Here is a 25,187-nt window from a genome sequence, read left to right as displayed (position 1 = left end):
TTAGTTACATGAATATTTAGAAGCACTATAGTAGACACTGGGACCATAGCAGCAAACAACAGATTAAAATCACCGCCCTGATGGAGATTACAGTAATGTATCACACTGTGCCTCCTGACAGGCATTAAATTAAGTGAGATATTTTCTTCTTTCTTTTTCAAAGTAAAATGACATTTAGAAATTTCAAGCATGTCAAAGCACTGCCAGAAAATAAGCAGCATCCAGCATAGCCCTAAATCAATATCTGTGAATCAAAAGTAAAAACTTGTGTGGTTGAGGTGTTGGGGTGGCAGGCAGACTAAATTTTACAACATACAAATCTATACTTTTTTAATTTTGTGTCATATATCAATTCCTAGTTTTTGATAAATATTTTTTTCAAAAGTTTATTGCTGAATGGATGATTGTTTGGTTGGTTGGAGTAAATGAATGAATGAAAAATTTCTTCCTCAAAAATTTCAGTCTCAAGAAGTATGGTTAGCTAACCTAAATTTTCAGATTCATTTCTTCTGGAGGAAGCAAATGAGAAGTAAAACATACTGCTGGTAAGGATGTACTAGAGCTGAAATTAGGCAGAAACTTAATAATTTCTCAGAACTTCCTAAGCAAAACCTAACTATAGCTTAAGATAACTGGCCAAAAGTATCCAACTGAATGAGCCCAGCCTACACAGACAAGCTTTAACCAAGTGATAGATTTGCTTCTCCCTTCCTTTTGAGCTTCTGGGAAATGAGGCTGAGTGTTCTCAATCTGGTTCCCATCTCTCTAACAACCTAAATTCTGAGATGAAATATAAATATTATTAAGTGGCCAGAGACTCCTCATCTACAGTGAATTGTACATCTCATAAATAGAAATACAGGATGGGGCAAAAGTAGGTTTACAATTGTGAGTATGTGAAACATGAGTATATTCTTCTATTATTATTTATTAATTATTATATTATTTTCCATATGAACAACTATAAACTTCCTTTTGCCCCACCCTGTATGTCCTAACATAATTTCTCGATGGCTTATCCAACAGTTTTGTACTAATCGATGGAACTTTATTGTGACTAGACCCAAAAGAAGCTCTTTGAAACTAATTCATACAAGACTGTCAAAGCTTCTCAAAAATTATCTCAGCCACCTGTTTAACAATTATGTATTACATCAGGACAAAAGTCTACAATAATGCATATAACTTTCATCCTCTGGATGTTGTCAGTCATCTCCAGAACAGTATGACTGTTCTGTATTATGTGTAATGCCAGAAGGGACCAAGCTACTCACTATTAGAATGGGTCAGGGACTTACCTGACAAATGAGGTCATTCACCAGGGAACAGATGAAGCTGTCAGACCACATAAGAGAAGCCCTTAGGTAAGTTGTTCTCTTGGTACTCAGGTACCTGTGTCATCGAGGTATGTATCTTAGTGATCAGTTCTCTTAATGTATTATATGATGGCCCGATCCCCTGAAAACTGGTAGTGATCTGGTAAGTGAGGAGTCCATCTAAGAAAGGTACCTTCAGCCCTGGCTGGGTGGTTCAGCTAGTTGGAGTGTCATCTCATACACGAAAAGGCTGCAGGTTCAATCTCTGGTCAGGACACATACCTAGGTTGCTAGTTTGATCCCCAGTTGGGGTTCATAGGGAAGGCAACAGATCAATGCTTCTCTCTCACATCTATGTTTTTCTTTCTCTCAAAAAAAGGCAAGAAATCAATAAATGTATCCTCAAGGAAGAAAGGTATCTTCAATAATAGACGAGACCAATCCAAGACAGAAAGTATAATTACTCATATTCACTGGGGTAAATAAACTAGATTTAGTAACAAAAGAACACTATATAAGGCAGACTGTATTTATGGTCATTTCCTTTTTCCTTTTAACTTCCTTAGTATTTTGAGAGGCTTTTTTGACACCTTATCATGTCAAGGGAGGATCAAATGGTATTTGAGTAGGAAATTTAAGAGCAAAGCAATGGATCCATGGAGGACTGCTGGTAAGGGGTACAGGTGACAAACTGAAATAATGCCAAATGACAGATGAAATAAAGTGTTGGTATAGACTCTTCCTCCTACTTGGAAATTTGTCCTCTCATCATGACATCTCACTTCTGGAGTGTGGTTTAATAAATAAGATAAATATCTTAGGCTTTAATTAGTAGGTATATCTTCTTTCTCCAACAAAAGATCAAGTGCTCAGAACGTAAGGGCAATGTCTTCTATGACTGAAGGAGTCAGGGTAGAGTTAACTAGAAATAGGGACGTCTGGATTCTAATTCAAACTCCCATAATTACAGGATTCTGGGCAAATGGAAGGAGGTGGGGAAGATACCAAAGGGAGTCATGAATCTAATGGATAATTGGTATAAATTCCTTTAATAGCCCCTAAAGGCTTAAGATTCTAAACTCCATTAAGTCTACCTTACTAGACTCTAGAAAAGAAAGCACTGGAATAGATGGTCTTTAAGATCTCTATTGTGTCCAAAAATCAACAAATATTTGCTGACTGATCATGTTTATGTGCAAAATGCGTGCCACTCTCTTATTGTGTGAGAATATAAGTTGTTAAGATTGAATACCTCCCCTACCTGAACAATGCACCAAAAAAAGGTTTTTTACCCGTAACCATAAAATAACCAACATGACTTTTTAAAAACAGAGCAGATGCTAGTGCTCTGCTTTGGTATCTCCTGATAGCAATGCTGTTTCATACCCACTTCCACAAAATGGACTATAAACCTGTATGATCTTGTCTCTTTCTACCTTTCTGATTTCATTCCTTACCATCCTCCCCCTTGTTCACTAAACTCCAGGCCACCATAACCTTGGGTCTAATTTTTGGAAAAACCAAGCTCTTTTCTTCCCCAAGACCTTTGTACTTGCCATTTCTTCTGCAGTGACTATTCTGTCTTCCAGATCTCCCCAGGCTAACGCTCTTTCTCATTATTCAGGTATCAGTCCAAACATGGCCACCTTGGAAAGGCCTTCCTCCACTCCATCTGAAGAAGTGTTCTTCCCTAGACACTCCAGCCCATTTTTTTCTTCATAGTATTCATCACTATATGAAGTTATTTATTTACATGTTTCTTATCCATCTCCTCCCATTAGAAAGTAAGCTCCACAAGAAGAATTCTCATCTTTCTTGTTTGTCAGTATACAAGAGTGTCCACGATAGAACCTGCTTGACACAAAAGTTGGATTCAATAAATCCAAATTTTTACTGAATGAATGAATAGGTAACAAAAGGATTCCATCTCTGTGCAGAGATGTTGTAAGTGTTTTTTTAGAATTACAGAGGCTCTAAAGAAAAGAGAATTTCTTTCTCTTTTCAAACCATCCATTTTGTTCTCCTTTATGCTGTGAACTTGAAAACATTAGCAAGGATGATGCCTGGAAAATGAAAACAGCACTTTTGGCACAGAAATAACTAGTCTGGGCACCTCTGGCTTAAGCCAGATCTATGACTTTCTAGGGAGCTGGCACCAAAGTCAGAATGTTAAAATCAACAGCTCTGATGTTGAAAATGGAATACTGGTATTTCAATTCTGGAGAGACTAGACTAGTCCAAATCAATCTTAACTCTTCACAAAGTTTCAATAAAGTCAGTAACCACATCACAAATGAAGTATCATTTGTACCGAAATGAGGTTAGCCATCTTGCAATAGGTATTTCTGTATCATCTAGGAGTGGAACTATCCCCTCAAATGTAACATAAATTTATTTTCAATTTCTTTTTGACATAATTCTCTTTTCCATTTAGTGATGAATCTTGTTTTCAGCCTCCTGATGAGCGGGCACAAGCATCATTTCATCTGCTTCATTAAAGTTTTCCTTAGAAGTGAATATGAAACTATTAGCCCACTCTGAGTTTTCCTCCTTGTGTAAATGAGTTTGCACTAAAGCAGTTCACAGATGTGTCCTGGCTGGTCAATATCTGGAATGCGGTCATAGGACAAAACATTTTCTCTGTGTAATATTTTGCCCTTGGCCTTCTAAGCAGCACCCAAATGCAAATGTGTTCTTAAGTCTTGTAAGCCTATTTCTCCACATTCTCTGCCAAATTTAAGTGAATCTCTGGAGAAAAGACTGCACTCAAACAAACTCTGTTCCAATGTGACAAAGAATAGTAACACAAACACATGGAATAGTCAAAGCAGCCCAAATAAAAGCCAGTGTTAGTCACAGTTTTCATTAGACAAGTCTCACAATTATTTTAAAAGTTTAACTAGTGTAAAATTATTTTCTAAAATGCCAATTCATGAAATTAGCCCTTAGATTACAGGACTTAAACCCAGCTCTCTCAAAGTGACACCTGACATAATAGCAAACTACTTTTTTTTTTTACCCTGAAAGCATATCATCAGAATGACATCTACCTACACAAACGAATGGCATGTGTATTTATAAACTGTTCAAAGGGATGAAAGGTCAAAAAGGAGGACTATATCTTACTCATCTTCATTACTACAGCATCTTATGATGATGAGGATGATGACAACACTGACTATATGCCTACTATATGCCAGGTACTGCTCTAAGAGCTTCACAAGAATGATGTTATTCAACCTTCATAATACCCAAACTTGGGAGGTAAGTACTGTTGTCATCTCACTTTACAGATGAGGGAATCCAAGCACAAAGAAGTTAAATAATTTACCCAAGATTACCCAGCTATTAAGCAGCAGAGGACCCAAACTCAGGCAGCCTTACCCAAAGTGCAAGCTCTTACCATAAACTTAGTAATGGGCAAGTGATAGTTATCTGTTAAATACATATTAACAGTATTTGACCACCCTGGCTGGGTTGCTCAATGAACTGGAACATCATCCCGTACACCAAAAGACTGAAGGTTCAATTACCAGTCAGTCAGGGCATGTACCTGAGGCAACCAATCAATGTTCCTCTCTATTCCAATAGTTCTTTTTTTTTCTTTCTCTCCCCCCCTTCCTCTCTCTAAAAATCAATCAATAAATTCAAAAAAATTTAAAAAGTATCAAAAATGGCTTTTATAGTCATGTATACTTAGAAAAATATACAAAATATTATCTAGTCTTTGTTCTTATTCATCCAAACAGCGAAAGTATAATTAGGCACAGGCAACAGACTACAAGCATTTGACAGCAGAAAATCTTTTTTTAATTGCTTTAATACTTCATAGTGGCCTACCAAAGAATAGAGCCAAAGAATCTTAGACTAAGGCTCCTCAAAAATAAAAAGAAGAAGAAGAAGGAAGGAGGAGGAGGAGGAGGAGGAGAAAAAACATCAAAGATTATAGAATAGAGACAGCCAGGGCGAGCTGCTGACCAAAGTTATGTTGGAGATGAATATTCTCTCCTACTAACTGTTCTGCAGTGACGCTCTAAGCACTGCAGTGCTGCCAACATTAACTCTGAGCTCATAAATGCCATGCTGCAAAAGTCACTGACAACCAAATATTAAAATATTTCCTTTTCTGTACTGATTTTATTCATCCCAGGGTCCTTCCCTAGGAGGTCTGAGAGTTAACAGGTTCTGGGAAAGAGCCAGTTTCACCATTTATTGTTGGATGAAGTGTAATAGCTTAGTCAATAAATGAAGTTTACTTTAGCCTCTTAGTCCTTGGAATGGATAGTACATATAAGAAAAGGTGACCATAGCCCTGGCTGGTATAGCTCAATGAATTGAGCGCCAGCCTGTGAACCAAAGGGTCACTGGTTCAATTCCCAGTCAGGGCATATGCCTGGGTTGTGGGCCAGGTCCCCAGTGGGAGCCACGTGAAAGGTAACCACACATTTGATGTTTTTCTCCTCTCTTCTCCCTCCCTTCTCCTTTCTCTAAAAATAAATAAATAAACTCTAAAAAAAGAAAGAAAAGGTGACCATAAATATTTCTTTGATGTTCAAAAACACCTACTACCTAACAACCTTCAGCCAACACAAGTATCATCTGAATTACCTGAGTCTGATTGTTATATATGGTTAAAAGAAAAATCCAGAGCATTCAGTGGCCTGCAGGAATAAAAGGAGAAAGAAGAAATCACATACCTCTAAAGGAAGAAACAAAAATAATATTCTGGAAAGAGATGGAAAAAAATAGCTCTCTTTGGTTCCAAGTGACCTGATTGCAGAAGTAAGATAAACACTGCAGTGCATGGGAAGAAAAATCTATCTACCTGAGTAACTGAAACAGCAGTTTCTGCAACTGCTAATAACTTAGGCACCTTTCATTATATAACCAAAGCATGGTCTTAATAGGCCATCATACTGTAAGTCAACAGCTGGTAGGCACATCTAAGCTGTCAGCATTTGAGAAACCCTTCCAAAGTGGATTCAGATAAGTGTGGAACAGGCTAAAATATGCTCATCATTCACTCAGAGCACATGACAACTCCTTGTGAATTAAGCTTCACTCACGTTCTCAGAGTAATTTAAGCATCAAAAGATAGGGTGCTTGTAACTGTAACTAGTTAACTGCACACTGCTACAGAAACACAAATGAGTGCTGGTATGGTCCCACCACACATGCAACTCATTGAACTCACTGTCCAAGCCATCCATTTCAGCCTCATTCAAGACTTTGAATATTTCCATATATAAGAATTGCAAAACTCCATACCACAAATGATCAAAGTTAAAACCAACATCAACAGAGGCACCCATTTATAAACAAGACAATTTTTAAAATGCTAAAGTCCTAAAGGATACCAAGGCCTCAGAGAAAAACTAAGAAATACACATAACACATACAGGAAAATTAGAAAGTGGGCAGTCCAGCCATAATTAGGCACTGGCTTTGCTGACTACTGAAGACAGAAATGTCTCATATGTATATAAAGCCAAAAACCAACTGTTTGCAATCACATTTCCAAAAACTTTCAACCCTGTCTGTCACAAAAATTTTTGATCAATACCTTGGTGTATCCAAGGGCTGGAAAACAGAAAATTCTTTAAGTCATACATACCACAAACCAACCAATTAAGTTCATGAAGTCCATATCCCAAAGATCAGAGCAAAATAATCATAGGAATGCAATGTGATTGTTTGTGGTGCAGGGGCAAAAAAGGAAACACCAAAACAAGGAACAAAGCTCCAACAATTATAGTTGTTTGTGAACATAAGTTTGATTTTGCTAACAGTAAACAGAACTGGAAACACTACATGGGATTGGGGGGTGAGAAGGTGGAGATAGTAAGATGGTAACAACTGGAACCTTGGACTCTGTTATCTCCAGCAGCTCAGACCTGCAAACTTGAGACCCTCTGATAAAAACTGACCGAAAGGCTGAAGAGCACCCCCTCCCCAGAGGAAGTGAAAACGAGCAATCAATTTTCCACAGGCACCCACCCTGCCACACGACAAGGGCCCCTTGTAGTCACTAACAGATGAAGGGAAAAGGAACTTCAGGCTGTAAGTGAGCAGGATAGAAGGCCTTACTTGATAAGTCCCTGGTTCTGAAAACAAACAACGGCCATAAAAGCAAAAACAAGGTAGATGATGACAACCAGAGGCTAGGCCGAGGAGGTGAGGGGAATTGATGTAGCTTTTATAGGAAGCAGCAGCAGTAGCTGTAAGACTTCTTCATTAGTCAGGTTAGGGAAAACTGTACTTTTAAATATGGTGCATGACTACATCAAAAGTGTTCATTCAAGTGAGAGACTGAACAAAGAAAAAATCTGTAGTACAAATAGGCTTTGTGGGTCGAACTGAAACCAAATGAATCTGCCTGATGTCTTAGATTCCAATACTCCCAGTGAAGATGGCTATAGAAAAATGCTACCCATACTTCCTTAAAAAAGGAATTTTACATGGAAAATTTTTTATATTTATTTATATATATTAATATATTACATTAAAAATTTATATATTATACATTTATATATTTACATGTAAAAATTTATATATTTAAATCTACATATTTATATATTTACAGGCTTCCTAACTGACCTTGGCCAACTTCAGTCCTACAACTCCACAAATCCCTTGAGAACCAAAGGGCCCAGTGAGTGTAATCCTCCAGTGTTGGATTCCTCACAGACCTCTTCAGTCACCAGCCTTTCCCCAAATCATTGACAGCTCACCCTGGGTTCTATAAAGTCTACAATTCCAGAACCTCAAACAACTAAAATTAATCAACAATCCAGCTCTCCCAAAGTTTAACCCCTGATTACCTAATGCCACCATAAACCTGCACCACCAGTATGTTCCCTGAGCCCATTCCTGCAGATAAGCAAAGAAAAATTTTCCTCAGTATTTCCTCACTTTCTTCGACTCCTCCCTCCCATGATCTTGTCTGTCCCCAGGCTTTCATTCCCATCATCTATCAGTACTAGACGACCCTATGCAGATGGGTATCTCTGTCATAAGGTACCAGATCCCTCCTATCCCCCAATACCCTGAACCCACCACACGCCCCTAAAACATGCCCCAGACGTCCAGTTTACCCTTGTCTTCCCCCACCCTCCTGGTTCACATTTCCTATGGCCCTGACCCCATTCCCTTAGGATCTGCTAACTGCTGGTTCCAGAGTCTCCTTAGCTTAGTCTCATGGTTCCGTCAGAGTTCCAAACCTTTCCAATCAAGTCTTCTACACACTCCATACAGCGCTGGGAACCCCCGTCCCTATTCCCACCTCCTCAGTTCTCTAGGTCTCTGGTGCTTAATGTCCAACCCCTCGCGCCTCCTCAACCGTAGAGTTTCCCTCTCTCGGGTCCCTCGGAGTCTCCCACCTTCTCGCCCTCTCCTCACTTCCCCTCCACAAACTCCGTACCCGTTTTCCCAGTCCCCAAGGCTCTCCAATACCCCAAGCACCGCTCGCCGCACCGACCCCTCAGCTTCAGAGTCACGGGTCCTTCCTGCCCCCGCTACAGTTGGTCCCTGACCCAGGCTGCGCGATCCCCGGGTTGCGCAACCCCGCAGACGCCCAGTCCCTCCGCGCCACTACCTTGGCCTTGGTGACGAGGTGCGTGGCCCGCTTGACTACAGCGAAGTTGCCCTTGCCGATGGTGCGGTCGATCTCGTAGTAGCCGATGCGGGCAGGCACCGGCCCGCGGGAGGCCGGGGCTGGGGGACGCGGCGAGCTAGCCGCTGGGGCCACAGTAGCGGGGGCAGCCGAGGGTCCCGAGGCAGCAGGAGGCAGCAGGCGGCCCGCCGGCCCCGCTCCTCCCGCTCCGGTCCCGGCAGCACCGCCAGCTCCGCTCGCCGCTGCCGCCGCCGCCATCTTGTTGTGCAGTGAAACCTCCGGGACCGCGGGGAGCCGGCGGGCGGAGGGGGAGGGGGCGGGGGCGGACGAAGGGGGCGCTGACGTCACTCCGGGGGCGGAGCGCCCGCACCGCCGAGGCTCAGCGTCATGGCAACCGCTAGTCACGTGACGACGCGCGTCACTGCCTAGAACCATGGCAACCGTGACCTCACCCGTTAGCTCGACCTTCCCGCTAAGACCCAGTTCCTCTGGCGCTGGCTCCTGAGTGCTCTCCTCTGGGAATTAGACTGGGCACCACAAGTGTGCAGTCCGTTGCAAACCGCTGTGGCGTTCCCAAGTCCTGGGAGCTTTAAGCCCGATGAAAAGCCAGTGTCACTGGAATCGCTAAAGTGACCCATAGTGTGACCTCTATACCAGTTCGGCAAACACCCAGCTCCCCTTAAAACAAAATATTGCCTCATCAAAAATGCCAGCCCTGTCCCACTTTAGCCCTTGAGGCTCCAAGGCAGGGATAGCTACAGAATTGCAGAGACTATAAAAGTTGGTAACGAAGCAGGGGAATTTTTTAGTAAAATTCCTTCCTCTTAGAAAAGCCAACTCACCCGGTACAACCAATCTAACTGTCACCAAATATAGGAGAACAGGGAAACTAGGATTTGCGTGTTCACGGACGGGAAACCAGACCAAACACACATACATACCAGTTATTGGGTGGGTGAAGGCCAGAGAAGGTACGTCATTTTCTTCCCTCCCACCTCCTCTCTGAACAATTCCCTAACTACATGATTGTCCTATTTCTGTCACTTGCGTAACCCTGATAGAGCAGTGGTGCACATTATCCAGTGAGCCACATCACAGTTAAAGAAGAACAGTGTGTTAGGCAAAATAAATAATAAAAATTCCACTCTTATTAGCGACTTCTAAAGGACATTAAAGATGATCAAATTTATCTTTATTTTCTCCTCCTGTTATCTGACATTCCACACCCTCCAGAGCCCCTCGCAGGCTCCCAAGTTTCCCCCACCTCTTCCTCCCCTTCCCTTTGTTAAGTAAATTAACTCTTTTAGGTGGGGATGGAGAACAAGGTAGGAATGGGGGTAAGAAGGAAGATTGTGAACATTTCTATGTTAAAATGTATTCTTTCAGTCCATTGCTGATCCCACTCTTGTCTCAATGGCAGAACTGTATCATCAGGTCACTGCATGTATATTAAAAACTGATATTCAAGGCACTGTAAATGTGTGAGGAGAGTGCACATTTACTCTCTCTGACCGCAAGATGTTTACAAGCATTTTGATTCCATCTGACTATGAGTAATGGCTGGGAGTAGAATGGGACAGAGAGGTCATTATGCAATTGTCTTGGATCAATTCCCTTACGGTGTTCCAAATTGCCAACACAATTAACACTAATTGGACCCTTTACTGGCAAATAAGGATGAGGACGAAGTGTAGACCTCAGTTTCTTGCACCAGTTAAACCCTTTCATTGGTTGAGATTAATCAATCCCAGATAAATGGTGTGGCCAGCTCTTCCTACCATTTCATGACCCCACTCACCTTCCTTTAGCAGAGACTGTACATTAACTTTATAAAGTTCTGGATCCCAAGGCAAGGAAACATATCTTTTACTCTGGATGCAGGAGCAGCACTGAAACCATTCTTATAGTGACTTTATAGCCTCTTCTCCACTCATGAGATCATTGGAACATCAAGTACGGCAACTTCTGCTGCTCTCCCAAAAGTGTGAAAAACAAAGAACCCTCTAGAGAGAAACTAGAAAATGTAGCAGTGGTCTAACCAACAAAGAGAAGAGGCACATCACTCTTGCCCCTAATAATGGCCAGAATGTATACGCTGGGTGTTATGCCATTCGTGCTCCCGGCCTACATGCATTGAGGCCAGTAGATAATGTATCCTATTGGGACTTGGACAAAGACTTACTGGAGATCTCCCTGAAGAGTTTCTTCAGTGAGAAGAATATAGAAAATTGAGGAGGGCATTGATGAACAAAAACCATTGGAGAATAAGGAAAACAGTTATGTGCATGTGTCTAATGAGGATTTATTAAGGAACTCAAAGTCAATAATAACAATTTGCCAGGCTTTATCCTTAGCAGTTTACAGACATGAACTCAATCCTCAATAAATGTATGACACAAATTCTACTATTATCCCCATTTTGCAGATAAGGGAAAGGAGGTACAGAGGGATTAAAATAATGGGCCACAGTCACAGAGCTAGAAAGTGGTAGAACTAAGATGCAAACAAACCTAAACAAAGCTTACTTACCTCTGGAGCCTGAGATCTTTCCCCACTGGATTATAAACTCTCTAAAAGTAGAAGTTAATAGGAAAAGTTGTTCCTCCAGAAGCCCAAGGTGACTGAGTTCAGTTTACATCCAGGAAAGTAGAAGACTTTGAGAGTTCTTGAGAGCAGGACAGACAGAGCAGGTACAAGCTAACATTATAGAAGCATTCAACTGATACAGAAGCATATTCAGAAATCCTGTACGCCAAAAGGCAACATCATAGAATGTTTACATACCACTTATTCCCAAGCAAGGAAGTCATTAGCTAGTTATAAATTCTGCCATCACATAGACTTGTGATGTGATGCCCTGGTGTGCCCTGGTTCTCCAGGTGAGCTGAATGTGTTTTCTCTTTGTTAGGGCTGTATTCAGCATTACCACCTCAGCTGTGTGGCTGTTGCCTTTCCTTCTCCTATCCCAGATCAATCTAGTCATATTCCAATGCTTTCCCTGGGTAACCAGAAACAAGTCTGAGCAGGCAAAGTATATAGTCTCGTGCTATAAAGTATCTGGGGGGGGGGGGGCTAAAAAGAAGGTAAATAAGCTTTCAGTCAAAGATTCTCTGTTCACTTTCACCACGTTTTTTCTTTTTAATGGAATCTTTCAAGCTATTACACAAAACAAAAATTATCCTTACTAAGCCCTGGCTGGTTTAGCTCAGTGGATTGAGCATGGGCCTGCAAACCACAGGATCGAGGTTTGATTCCCAGTCAGGGCACATGCCTAGGTTGTAGGCCACTTCCCAGAAGGGGACTCACGAGACGCAACCATACATTGATATTTTCCTCTCCCTCTCTTCCCCTCTAAAAATAAATAAATAAAATCTTTTAAAAAATTATCCTTACTGCTTTGCATATTTTCTAAAATATCAATATCCTTTAAATCACACAAAACATCTTTAAACATGTTTTTCTTAAAGGTCTTCTACATTCTTAGATGTGACTATATTATTATTTAGGATCAATGTTTTCCTTGGGCAAATCTATCTTTGATTTTATAAGTAAAATCAATGGGAAAACACAATTAGTATAGAAAAAAATTCATCCAGAAAATCTTTTTTTCAGGAAAGTATATGCTCCTAAGGTGAGGTACACTTTGTTACCCTGTGATCAACTCCCTAATATTTACACTAATAAAAATGTTTTTCTTATACTCTGTCTCTTTATCCTAAGTGAAAGTGTTATACTCAACAAATATTGACATTTTCTCATATTTGGATCCTTTCATTTGAATATACAAGTGTATATAAAATTCTAGAATTCATAACTCCATAAAAAATAAAGGCACACTTTAAAGTCTACCTCAAATGGAAGGTCTTCACTCCCTGGTTCAAAACCTACAAAACTGTTTCTTTACTCTTTTCCATTCATTCTCACATCTCTACTGAAGACCCATCACTTCTGCCAAACCTGCCTTGGGAACTGCCTCTCAGTTTGAAGGGCTCACCTTCAGCCTTGCAAATGTTTTGGAAGATGGTACAGAGATTGCTTTACAGGAACTTCCTTGCATTAAGATTGGGATTTGCCGAGGTTTTCTACTAGCTTTTGGCTAAGAAAAATTGGGATTGATTTCTGTACGAAGCTGACCTACCTTTGTTTCATTTCTGTCACAATTTTCTTCAGCTCAACCAGAAAATCCATCTTTCACTTCTAAGGTCAAAAGAAAACTTCTCCTTTATCTGCAGAGACACCTGCTGGTCCACGTCTTAAACTACAGGATGCCTAGCAGTGCTCTTCTCGCCGCCCACCCCGCCCCCTGCCGCCCGCCCCCTGCCGCCCACCTCCCCCCTGCCGCCTACCCCCCTGCCGCCCACACCCCTCGCCCCCCCAACAACGCGCTAGTAGCCCCCGCCCTCCTGCCATTCCACTAAGACCTTCCAGTCCTTTCTATTTAAAGTGCAGGCAGTTGAAAACCACAAACCCACATCAGGAGCCAGAAAGCTAGAATCCAAATAGAAACCAGCTCCAGGAAGCTGGATTTCTTTGTGGCTAAATAAAAAGTACAGTGGGCTAAAATTACAGTGGTGCCTAAAGCTTAGGTAGCAGTCCACAACTGTGGTTTTGTGCCACCCAAGGGTACCTTCAGTTATCCCCACAGTTCTTGTGGCATTTTAAAAAGAATTCTTAAGGATGAAATTCATCTTCACTTATTTTTATTTTTAAAATAATTTTATTCTTTTGGCATGTTTAAAAAGAGCAGCCTGGCATTATGAATAAAAAGGGCAAGGATTTTACAGTTGGACATAGACTTTTGAGTAGAGTTTTCTGCTTAGGAGTTCATCTCTGAGCCTAAGTTTTCTTTCGGACAATCACTCCTACCTCGTGAGTTCTGAGAATAAACTGTCATAAACATGTGGAGGAACCTAAATTACAGTCTAGTACAGAGTATGTACTGAAGTATTAATTTCTTCCTTCTAAATGACAAAAGCATATAAACAATAACATGCTGCTTTCTGATCACTTTCAAAAGACTTAGGAATGAGTAAGAACAGAACTATAGCTGTGAAAACTAATTAACTTCAGAGTTAAAGTGAGAAAATTATAGTTGTGAATGTTTTGGTTTGATCTACTAAACATGTATAGTTCTATCTTTGGAAGTTGAACATTTTTATGATGCAACTCTACATGTCCAATGAAAACATTCTCACTCTCACAGCTTCATAAAGTACTTACTATGTCCATCATATAGAAGGTCAAGTTATTGGACCTATCTGATGATTGGCTCACATAGCCAGTTAAATGGTGAACTTGAGAAACAAATCCAGGACTTTCAATCTCCAAAATCAGTTGTCTTATCAAACCTCAGTGTATACCAATGTTTATGGTTTGCAAAAAGAAAAAAAGTATCAGTGATTATTTTCTTCTAAAATTTATTTAAAGTATATATGGCCCTGGCCAGGTAGCTCAGTTGGTTAGAGAGTCATCCTGGTACACCAGGGTGGGGGGTTCAATCCCTTGTCAGGGCACATACAAAAGTCAACAAATGAATGAATAAATAACTGGGACTACAAACTGATGTATCTCTCTCCCTTCTTCTCTCTGTCTGAAACCAATAAAGAAAAATTAAAGTTATATGTAAGAAAAATGCTAAGTGATACTTATATCACTTCTATGCAACAGTCTGCTTAAGAAATGTGTGCATTTTCAGACTTTCTGCAAAACCAAGTGCGCTGTGAGAACTTATAGGAGCTCTATGAGAAAGAAAGAAATAGTCAATCCTGGTGGCATTTTTTTCTTCTAAATTCATTTGAAATTGTGTATGTTAAAAATTACCAGTTATATCTTTATTTTATGCAATAGTCCACTTTTAAGAAATTATACACCCATATCTGATCTTTAGCCCTATTTTTCAAAAATAAATTAAAATGCCTTAATTTATTTTTATTCTTAGTAAGTTAACATTATAACATTAGATTAATGTTTAAGTTAAAAATAGAGGCAAGATACAATAAGGTGATGTAATAGGATTTAAGCTTTGCCAAGCCTACCCTAACTGTAAACCTCGAGATCGCATTTCAATAAAAGCTGCATATGGAAACCAAAGTAGTAGCAAATAGTCTACCCCCCCCCACTTCATACCAACTTTAAAAACAGTTTTGCTGCCCTGGCTGGTGTGGCTCAGTGGATTGAGTACCAGCCTGTGAACAAAAGGGTTGCCAGTTTGGTTCTCAATTGGGGCATGTGCCTGGATTGTGGGCCAGGTCCCCAGTTGAGAGCTTGCAAGAAGCAACCAATAGAAGTATCTCTTGTCAGACTTCTGCCAAGATGGAGGCATAGGTGGAAACACTGTGCCTTCTCCCACAACCAAGTTTGAATACAACAAAGGTTTGGAGAACAAACACAGCCAAAGAACAGGGAATTGAATTGTAAGGAAGTCCGAAAACAACTAACCGTTCAACAGGGATGGTAAGAGGGGCGGAGCCAGCAGCGGAGCAGGGTCAGGCAGAAAAGATCCCCAGACCTAGGCGCGCAAGTAGCCCGGACCCAGTCAGGGTGTGGGGCAGACTGACCAGGTTGCACATTCGTGCACAGTGAGACGGACCATGCAGGCCCCAGGGGGTGAACCCAGTGGAGGGCTAACGGCGGTGGCGCACTCGTGTGCAGTGGGATGAAACGCGAGGGCCCAGGTGATGGTGGCAGCTGCCTCAACGGCCACCTGTGGGGGGCCGCGGCGGGAGGCGGCAGACGGGATGCCATTGTTCCTCTTTGACCCCACCCTCACATACAGCGTCACAACCTAACGACTGAGTTGCCCTGCTCTGGTGAGCACCTGGGGCTCCGATCCTGCTATGTAACAGGCATGAACACCCCAAAAAATGGCGCGAGAAGAACTCAAAGTCGAGGGCCGATAACTCTAAGCGACCAAGAAATTGCCAGCCTCTCAGAGGCACAGTTCCGGACACTGTTTATCAGGATGCTCACAGAACTGTTTGGTTGTGGTCACAAATTGGAGGAACATATGAAGGCTAAAATAATTGAAATGAAGGGAGATGTCCAGGAAACCAATAGTGATGGAAAGGAAACTGGGACTCGAATCAATGGAATGGACCAGAAGGAAGAACGAGGCATCCAAGCAGAAAGGAATGAAGAGGTGAAAATTCAGGAAAGTGAGGGGAGGCTTAGGAACCTCCAGGACATCTTTGAACGTTCCAACATCTTGATTATGGGAGTACCAGAAGGGGGAAAGAAACAGCCACGAGTGGAAAACTTATTTGAACAAATAATAAAGGAGAACTTCCCCGGTCTGGCAAGGGAAGTGGACTTCCAGGAAGCTCAGAGAGTCTCAAAGAAGCTGGTCCCAAGAAGGAACACACCAAGGCACATCATAATTACATTAGGCAAGGTTAAAAAGAAGGAGAGAATCCTGGAAGCAGCGGGAGATGGGGGGACAGTCGCCTACAAAGGAGTTCCCATCAGACTGTCAGCGGATTTCTCAAGGGAGACCTTGCAGGCAAGAAGGGGCTGGAAAGAAGTATTCCAAGTCATGAAATCCAGGGACCTACAGCCAAGATTGCTTTATCCAGCAAAACTTTCATTTAGAATGGAGGGACAGATGGAGTGCTTCTCAGATAAGGTCAAGTTCAAGGAGTTCATCATCACCAAGCCCTTGTTGTGTGAAATGCTAAAGGGACTTATATAAGAAAAAGAAGATGAAAAATATTAACAGTGAAAGGACAGCAAGCTCAGAGTTGTTGACAACCATGCCTAATATAAAAGCAAACCAAGAGGACAGCTGGATCAAGAGTGGAACCGTGGAAGTGAAGAGCACATGGAGGGTGAGCAACAGGGGACAGGGAGGAGGAGAAGGGGGGAGAAGGTACAGAAAATCGCATGGACAGTGGGTAGAAGATAGATAGGGGGAGGGCGGGAATGGTGGGGGAAATGTAAAATCTAAAGAACTTAAGACACGTGGTTATGGACTAAGGCGGGGAGAGTGGTGGGGGAGGGGTGTGCAGGGTGGAAGGGAATGAAGGGGGGGAATAGAACAACTGTAATGGTATAATCAATAAAATATATTTTTAAAAAAGAATATCTCTTGTATACTGATATTTCTCTCCCTCTCTTCCTCCTTTCCCCTCTCTCTAAAATAATAAAATAAAAATTTAAAAGAAACGAAGCAACGAAATAAGCCAGGCGGTGAAAGACAAATACCATATGATATCACCATTAACAGGGATCTAAACAAAACAAACAAGCAAGCAAAATATGACCAATGACACTCAAATACGGAACAGGCTGACAGGGTCCAGAGGGGAGAGGGGAGAGAATCACAGGGGAAAAGGGGATGGACTCACATGAACAAGTATAAAGGACACATGGACAATAACTAAGGGTGGGAGGTGGAAAGGGGAGGGAGGCGGAGAGCATGGGGCGGGGGGCGGGCAAGGTTGGGAATATAAGACAGAAAGCTGTACTTGAACAAGAATTAAATAAAAAAATTATTTAAAAAAAGAAAAAATAAATAAAAGAAACGAAACAGTTTTGCTTTTACTAGAAATTTTCTCTTGATAACTTCCAAGCATCAAGAATTTATAAATTCATTGTTTAGCAAGTCTGAACTCTCAGAGGAGAGGACTCAAACTCCTTTGCAACCTGGCCCCAACCTTTTTCAACTTCTCAAGTTTTATCTGTTTTCCCACCCCACTATTCCCCACTCAAAATTGCTGCAGGCTCCTTTACTATCAAAATGAATTCTGTACTTTACCTTTGCTCTTGCTTTTCCTTGTGTTTAGAATGCCATTCGAGCTCACCCTTCTGTTATCTGAGATCCTACTACTCCTTTAGGTACAGCTCAGCTCAGGATTTTTACAATCCCTATAAAAATGAGTCACAGTTTTTCTGGGTCTCCCAAACATTTTATCTATTCAGAGCACAATCTGGCTTTGAATTCAGATTAACTGGTTTCAAATCCTGCTTTCAAAATTTATTAGTAGTGTGACCTTGAGGAAATTTGTTAACCTTCCTAGATCTCAGTTCTTCAACTACAAAATAGGTATTATTACAGCATCTGTTTCACAATAGTTTAGAGAGGGTCGAAAAAATTACTACAGCCTTCCAGTCAAGATGGCAGAGTAGGAAAATGCTATACTCACCTTCACCCATGACCACAACAAAATTATAATTATGAAAAACCACCCCTGCCCTGGTTGGTGTGGTTCAGTGGATTGAGTGCTGGCCTGCAAACCAAAGGGTCATGGGTTGGATTCCCAGTCAGGGCACATGCCTGGGTTGTGGGCCAGGTCCCCAGTAGGGGATGTGCAAGACCATGCATTGATGTTTCTCTTCCCCTCTTTCTCCCTCCCTTCCCTTCTCTCTAAAAATAAATAAAACCTTGAGAACCATCTAAACACTAACTGAACAGAACTTCTATAACAGAGGATATAAAGAAGAGGCAACTTCAAGACTGATAGAAGGGGCAGAGAAGTGAAATGAGCTGGCCCCACACCCACATGTGGTGGTAGGGAATTGGGAGTGATATCCCAGCTGCAAAGGTCACCCACTTAGAAGTGAGGGGACCCACCACCACACTGGGTTTACCAGTCCAGAACAACAGTGTTCAGAAAAGGAGTCCACATATCTTGCTATGAACATCAGTGGGGATTTTATCCCCATGAGACAAAGGGTTGCTATAGACCCAGGCCTCCTCTTGAAGTGCTGGATTACAGACTCACTCACAAACACTTGTCCTGAGCTCTAGCAGAGGGACAGCAGTTCAAAAAGTGCCAGGGATATATGGGGAAGAACTGAATTGTATGGCTTTAGAGCAAGGACTGAGAGGTCAGCTCTCTCTGGAACAGAAGAGATGCCAGAAGCCATTGTTTATTTGTTGAGCCCTCGACTCCAAACAGCCATGTGTAAAAGCAGGCATCAAATCTGAATCTCCGTTAACCTAGTTAACATCACTCACCCCACCCTGGCTTCCCAGAGATCCAGGCCCACCCAACTCATGCACCTGGACCAAACCTTCCCTAGCAGCTGTTTCACACAAGTAGCCAGCTATCACCTATACTATAGACCTTCTTAAAATTTCTCAAATGTCTGCAAACTCCAAACAAGCAGTGGCTGTCCTTAGCATGCCTTGTATCTCTTTTTAAGTGACCCCAAACCCAGCACTGGTGGCAGCCAGCCTCGGTTCATAGAATAGCCTCTCCCAGGCAGGCACCCATAAGCCCAGCACAAGCAGCTACTAACCACAGATCATTTTGTAGATCCTATCATATGGCCCCAGGCCAGGCACAGAGAGTGCCTGAATTGGGCCTGTGCTGAGCCCCTCCTAAGAGGCCCTAGAACAAACATACCCAGTGGCTAGCTTCAGCCCACACCAAAGCATCACCAATTAGCTCCACAAAAAAACACACACAAAAGATGGGGTCAGCAGGCACGAGAGCCCTGCTAAGTGGAATCCCACTACATAGGGTTGGGCTTTGCACAACAGCTCATCAGCTGTAGTCATAGATAGTCTTCATACCCAGCCAGCTTGAAGGTCAATTTGTCAATAGACGTGCCAACAGCCATCAGGCAAAATAACAACTGAGTACCCACAATCCACACAAGGGACACCGTTGGAGCACCTGAGTTAAGTGATCAGGAAGTCCACACTACTGGACACAGGGCAGCAGTTCCCAACATTTTTGGCACAAGGGATTGGTTTCATGGAAGAAAATTTTCCCACAGAGTGGGGAGGGGTGGGGAGCTGGAGGCAGAACTCTCTGGCAGTAATAGAACAAAGCTTCTTTGCTCCCTCTCTTGCCGCTCATCTCTTGCTGTGCAGCCAGGTTCCTAACAGGCCATGGACTGGTACTGGTCTGCAGCTGGGAGTTGGGGACCCCTGCTGCTGTAGACCATTCTGCCTGGTTCTAGGAATTGTATCTCGACCTGTTGTGGCTAAGGGCTTGGGATGACCTCTGGAATGCGAGCCACAGGAGACAAAGCTTGTCTCTGGTAGCAAACGCTGCCTCAGTTTCCTCTCCCTGCCCCAAAACCTTGGTCGGAAGTCAGTGACAGGTAAGACCCCTCACAGCGGGGGGCAACCTAAGCCAGACTCTATCACTTGGGAGGTCTTCATGGAAGGACTCAGGGGGCTGCAACAAAGAGCAATGGACTCTCACCCCCGGCTTTGACATAGCCCAAGTCCCCATGATCTCTGGGAAAAGCGCTTCCTAGCTCTAATCCCCTTAAGCCTGAATACCTGATGGGGAGGGGTGCAGCTCCTTGCCTTTCTAGAGCCTGTCCTGGGAAAAATCTGGCATCACAAAGGCTTCCTGATAAATCTGTGGAATCTGCTCTGCTAAGAGTGCTTTCATTCATAGGTTAAGGGTTCGAGCAGGAAACCCTGAAACTGTTCCTGACAGACTCTGACTCATACTAAGCCCTCAGATTTCTTTGAAATGTTATCTACTGTTTGATCCTTGCCACCCTGTATTCCTGTGTATTAGAACCCAATAAAAGGCCCTGGAGGAGGGGGCTCAAGGCCTTTTTCTCCTCGGAGAAACTGGCCGCTGCTGGCCTTTTCTCCCTGAGAAACTGGCCACTGCCCATGGCCTTCTTCCTCTGGTAAAATGGCCACTTCTCCTTCCCAAGCAGATCACATCATGTCTCAGTCATATTTACTCTCATCCATGGCACACGGGGGAACTTTCGAGGAAAGTCACCCCCACACTCTGCCATAGGGCACGTAGTACATAAGGCCACTCTGCCAAGACTGGGAAATATAACAGATTTACCTAATATGTAGAAACAATCACAGGGAGGCCAAAATGACGACACAAATGAACATGTCCAAACTGAAAGAACAGGATGAAATTCCAGAAAAATAATTAAACAAAATGGAGGCAAGCAATCTGTCAGAGTTAAAAACACTGCTTATAAAGATACTCAATTAACTTAGGGGGAGAACAGATGAACTCAGTGAAAAGATATCTATTTTACTTCAAAAGGTAGAAACTGTAAAAAAGAACCAGACAGAAATGAAAAATACAACAATGGAAATGAAAAATACATTAGATGGAATCAACAACAGATTAGATGAAACAGAGGATTGAATCAGTGACTTCAAACACAAGATAGTGGAAAATACCTATTCTAAACGGCAAAAAAAATTATAAAAATTTTAAAATATATTTTATTGATTGTGCTATTATAGTTGCACCATTTCCCCCCTTCATTCCCCTCCACCCTGCACACCCTCTCCCGCCCACATTCCTTGCCTTTAGTTCATGTCCATGTGTCACAAGTTCTTTAGCTTCTGCATTTCCCATACTATTCTTAACCTTCCACTGTCTATTTTCTACCCATCATCTATGCTACTTATTCTCTGTACCTTTTCCCCCTCTCTCCTCCTCCCACTCCCCTGTTGCTAACCCTCCATGTGATCTCCATTTCTATGGTTCTCTTCCTCTTCTAGTTGTTTGCTTAGTTTGTTTTTGTTTTTGTTTTAGGTGTGGTTAATAATTGTGAGTTTGCTGTCATTTAACTGTACGTGTTTTTTATCTTCTTTTTCTTAGATAATTCTCTTTAACATTTCATATAGTAAGGGCTTGGTGATGATGAAGTCCATTAACTTGACCTTATCTGGGAAGCACTTCATCTGCCCTTCCATTCTCAATGAAAGCTTTGCTGGATAGAGCAATATTGGATGTAGGTCTTTGGATTTCATTACTTGGAATACTTCTTTCCAGCCCCTTCTTGCCTGCAAGGTCTCTTTTGAGAAATCAGCCGACAGTCTAATGGAACTCCTTTGTAGGTAACTGTCTCCTTATCTCTTGCTGCTTCTAGGATTCTCTCCTTCATTTTAATCTTGGCTAATGTAATTATGATTACAGAGCCTAGTGAGTACCACCAGGAGCTCTTTCAGTGACTGAGACTAATAGGCATCAGGCAGGTGGAGGCAGCCAGATGCCTCCTGGAAGAAAATATTCACGGGGCAATCTTCCAACTCTTGCCAAGAACTTTTCCGATGATTATTCTATTTGTATGTATGTGTATGTACACGTGTGTGTGTGAGAGAGAGAGAGAGAGAGAACACTTGTTCATAGCAAAAAAGAAAAAAGAAAGAAAGCAAATCAAACCGCCTGATTCCCATTCTCTCAGTCTGCCTTCTCCTCGGCATGCACTTACCAATTTCTTGCATTTCCTTCCTTGGATGTGCCACCCACACATGTGCACATGCCTGTGTCTAACTATAAATCCTATTTTTTGAGTTTTCACTTTTATTTACTTGAATTATTAGGTTGTTGGGTTACTCCAGTAAGTTATCCAAAACAAAATTTTATATCCTCACACATAAACCATATGGTTACACGTAAGTGTAACTTAAGTGTATAAGAAAGTCCATAAGAAAGTCCAAACCAGGATTTTTTTTCATGCAATGGGATGTTGTCAATTATGCAGAACAAGGGAATATACTAACACTGCCCTAAACAATGAGAAAAACAAGTCATCCTGGATTAACATTGTAACAAAATCTAATTAATAAGCCCTGATTGGGTGGCCAAGTCAGTTGGAACGTCGTCCTGTACAACAAAGTTTGTGGGTTTGATTCCCAATCAGGGCACATACCTAGGTTGAGAGTTTGATCCCCTGTAAGGGTGTGTATGGGAGGCAACCAATCCATGTTTCTCTTTCACACTGCTGTTTCTCTCTCTCTCCCTTCCTCTTTCTCTAAAATCAGTAAAACATATCCTTAGGTGAGGATTAAAAAATTCAATGAATAAAATTACCTTCACTTATATAACCAGTGTCATACTAATAGATCTTTAGAATGCTTTCATATTTTTGCTATTATGATGAATATCCTTGAACCTAGTGCCTAATACACATTAAATCATTTAACCTACAATAACCCTATGATGTACCTATAGAGTAGGTTTTTTCTTTAAAGGGAGTGGGATTTAAGAGCAGAGTTCCACCATTGGTCTAAATCTAACTTTTGAATGAATAGTTCTTTTCCTTTTGGTAAGACACTGGCACTAGGAGTCACTTTTTTTTTTTTTTTTTTTGGTGGCGGGCAATAGAACCCAGTGCTTCTGTTTCATAAACACATGTAATTACGGAACATCAAATGCCAGGTCATAACTCCACAACTTGGAGTCAACTCTCCCTCCCCCTCCCTTATGGTTTCATCTTTCAATACTCAAACCTCTGAGTCATCAATTCTCAGAAAGTATGGACCCCAGACCAACAGAATCAGCACCACCTGGGAACTTCTTAGAAATGAAAATTCTCAAAATCTATTGGCAGACAAACATGAGTCTGGTTCTCTGGTGGTCAGATTCAGCAATCTGTGTCTTACAAAGACGTTAAGTAACTCTGCTGCACACTCAGTCTGAAAAGCACTGCTCTAAGCCTGATACAATTGATTGAGTCATCTTATGAGCCTACCTCATCCTACATCCAGGTCAGCCTTCTGTGAAAGCACTCCCCATTTTGTTCCTTTGCTGAATTATCTATTCTCCTGGTCTAATGAGACTTTGCAAGAAATGTATCTCACTGTGTCCTCATGGTCAAGAATGGTACCTGCTTACCACAAATGTTTAGCACATGCTCGTTATATAAACAAACCAAAGAATGACTTTGATTTACTCACTATTATCTTCATGAGAGTCTCAGTTCAATGTCATTTTGGAGTCCACTTTGTGTAGGTTGCCCACCTAAGCTATTTCTCATTCATTGAAAATGTCCACATTCAACTACACATCTACCCATGCTTGTGTAGTGACAGAAGCTCATACCCAATGTATTCACTCTTCTGTCCAATTTTAATCAGATCAAAATTGACAGCTGACCCAAGGTAGCATCCATCCCTTGCTTATACTTACCCAGTCAGATGTTGAGTCATTGGGGGTTGGGGCCAGATAAAGGGAGGGAGCTTTAGAACAGAACTTCTTTATATCCTTTGTTATAGAAGGGAGGGAGCTCCTGGTACAGTTAAATAATGAATGAATGTCTAAGCAGAAATGCAGTCATAACAGAGTAGCCCAAGACTCAGCCCCATTCAAACTAACATATTAGCAAAGCAAGACCTTCTGCACAGACAGTGGAGCCACATATAAGCAAGAGACAAAGTCAAAAACCTTCACGCAGCCTCAGGGAGAGAAGCTGCAAAATGGTATTAAAGTCTGCCATTTGTTTCTGTTATGTTCTCTGAAACCTGTCATCAATCTAAAATGAGAGCAGTCACTCAATGAATGAATCAGAATGGGTGAGGTGTTCTCCGTGCTCCAAGAGCCTTGGCCAAGATTAGCTTCAGCAGCTCAATATAATTCTTCTTTTCTAGGTACCAGTAAATAAATAATTTTATGCATGCACATAGCAGTTGCACCAAGATTCTCCATAAACATTATGTCATTTGATTCTTATCCTCACAGTTGCTCCAAAGTTAGATGGACCATTTGAATTCATACCCTCTCCCCTTTTTGCAGATGAGAATACTGAGGTTTAGAGGATAGGGTCTGACATTTAGAGTACAACTTCTGTAGAAGAGGAACCAAAACAACCTTAGCAGAGACATCCTGGAGCTCTAATAGATCATCTAGAAAAAATACCTTTCTCACCTTCTCTGGGCCTCACCCACAGGCACACTGCTTGAACTCCAGCCTCATTATTTTACAACCCTTTACAATCCCTTCAATAATATTGTCTACATTAACAACAGCTGACTGGACCAAGTATGAGCACATCACCCAGATGATTGGACTACTGCACTCCAGTCTGTGTACTTTTTGGTGTGTAAGTTATATCTCAACAGAATATCCAAGGGGAAAAAATGGCACTCAGATTTCTAGTCACTTCTGGTGGATGGCATACTCTACATTTCTTGCTATTCATACTCATTAGCAATTATGACTTCAGATAGGGCTTCCCCATTACAATAATAGCTCACATGTATTGGGCATTAACTATGTATCTGACACTGGAGTGAGAGTTTTGCATCCACCATTTCACTAGAGCATCATAGTAGTTCTAAAATGTAAATGTTGTTTTAATTCCTATGTTACAAGTGGGGAAACTGAGGCCCAGTTTTGCAAACCATTGCCACCCCACGCCTGGGATCTGCCAATTGCTGCCTGTGCTCCTGGGTTGATCCGGCTGCTTTTTCCTGCCTGACCCTGCTCCACCAGCTGCTGACTCCTCCCCTCTTACCGGTCTGGCTGATTGGTTCCTTGTTGTCGGACTTCTGTACAGTTCAATTTTCTGTGTTTTGGTTGCATTTT

The 25,187-nt window shown here is 41.9% G+C and overlaps 1 protein-coding gene across 1 annotated transcript; it reads right to left on the bottom strand.

The window, feature by feature from the left end:
- Positions 1-7,889: 7,889 nt before the first annotated feature.
- Positions 7,890-9,212, bottom strand: LOC118994710 (serine/threonine-protein kinase SIK3-like). Its single transcript, XM_037057366.1, has one exon. The coding sequence runs from the start codon at positions 9,184-9,186 to the stop codon at positions 8,809-8,811; it is 378 nt and encodes a 125-aa protein (XP_036913261.1). The 5' UTR covers positions 9,187-9,212; the 3' UTR covers positions 7,890-8,808.
- Positions 9,213-25,187: the final 15,975 nt, after the last annotated feature.

Source organism: Sturnira hondurensis, unplaced genomic scaffold, assembly GCF_014824575.4.
Source record: "Sturnira hondurensis isolate 20B ecotype Veracruz unplaced genomic scaffold, ASM1482457v3 Scaffold0009719, whole genome shotgun sequence".
Taxonomy (NCBI): Eukaryota; Metazoa; Chordata; class Mammalia; order Chiroptera; family Phyllostomidae; genus Sturnira; species Sturnira hondurensis.
This window is presented reverse-complemented; position numbering and strand designations above follow the sequence as displayed.

Excerpts from the sequence above, each read along its gene's own strand:
- LOC118994710 (XM_037057366.1), bottom strand. The coding sequence starts at position 9,186 with ATGGCGGCGGCGGCAGCGGCGAGCGGAGCTGGCGGTGCTGCCGGGACC.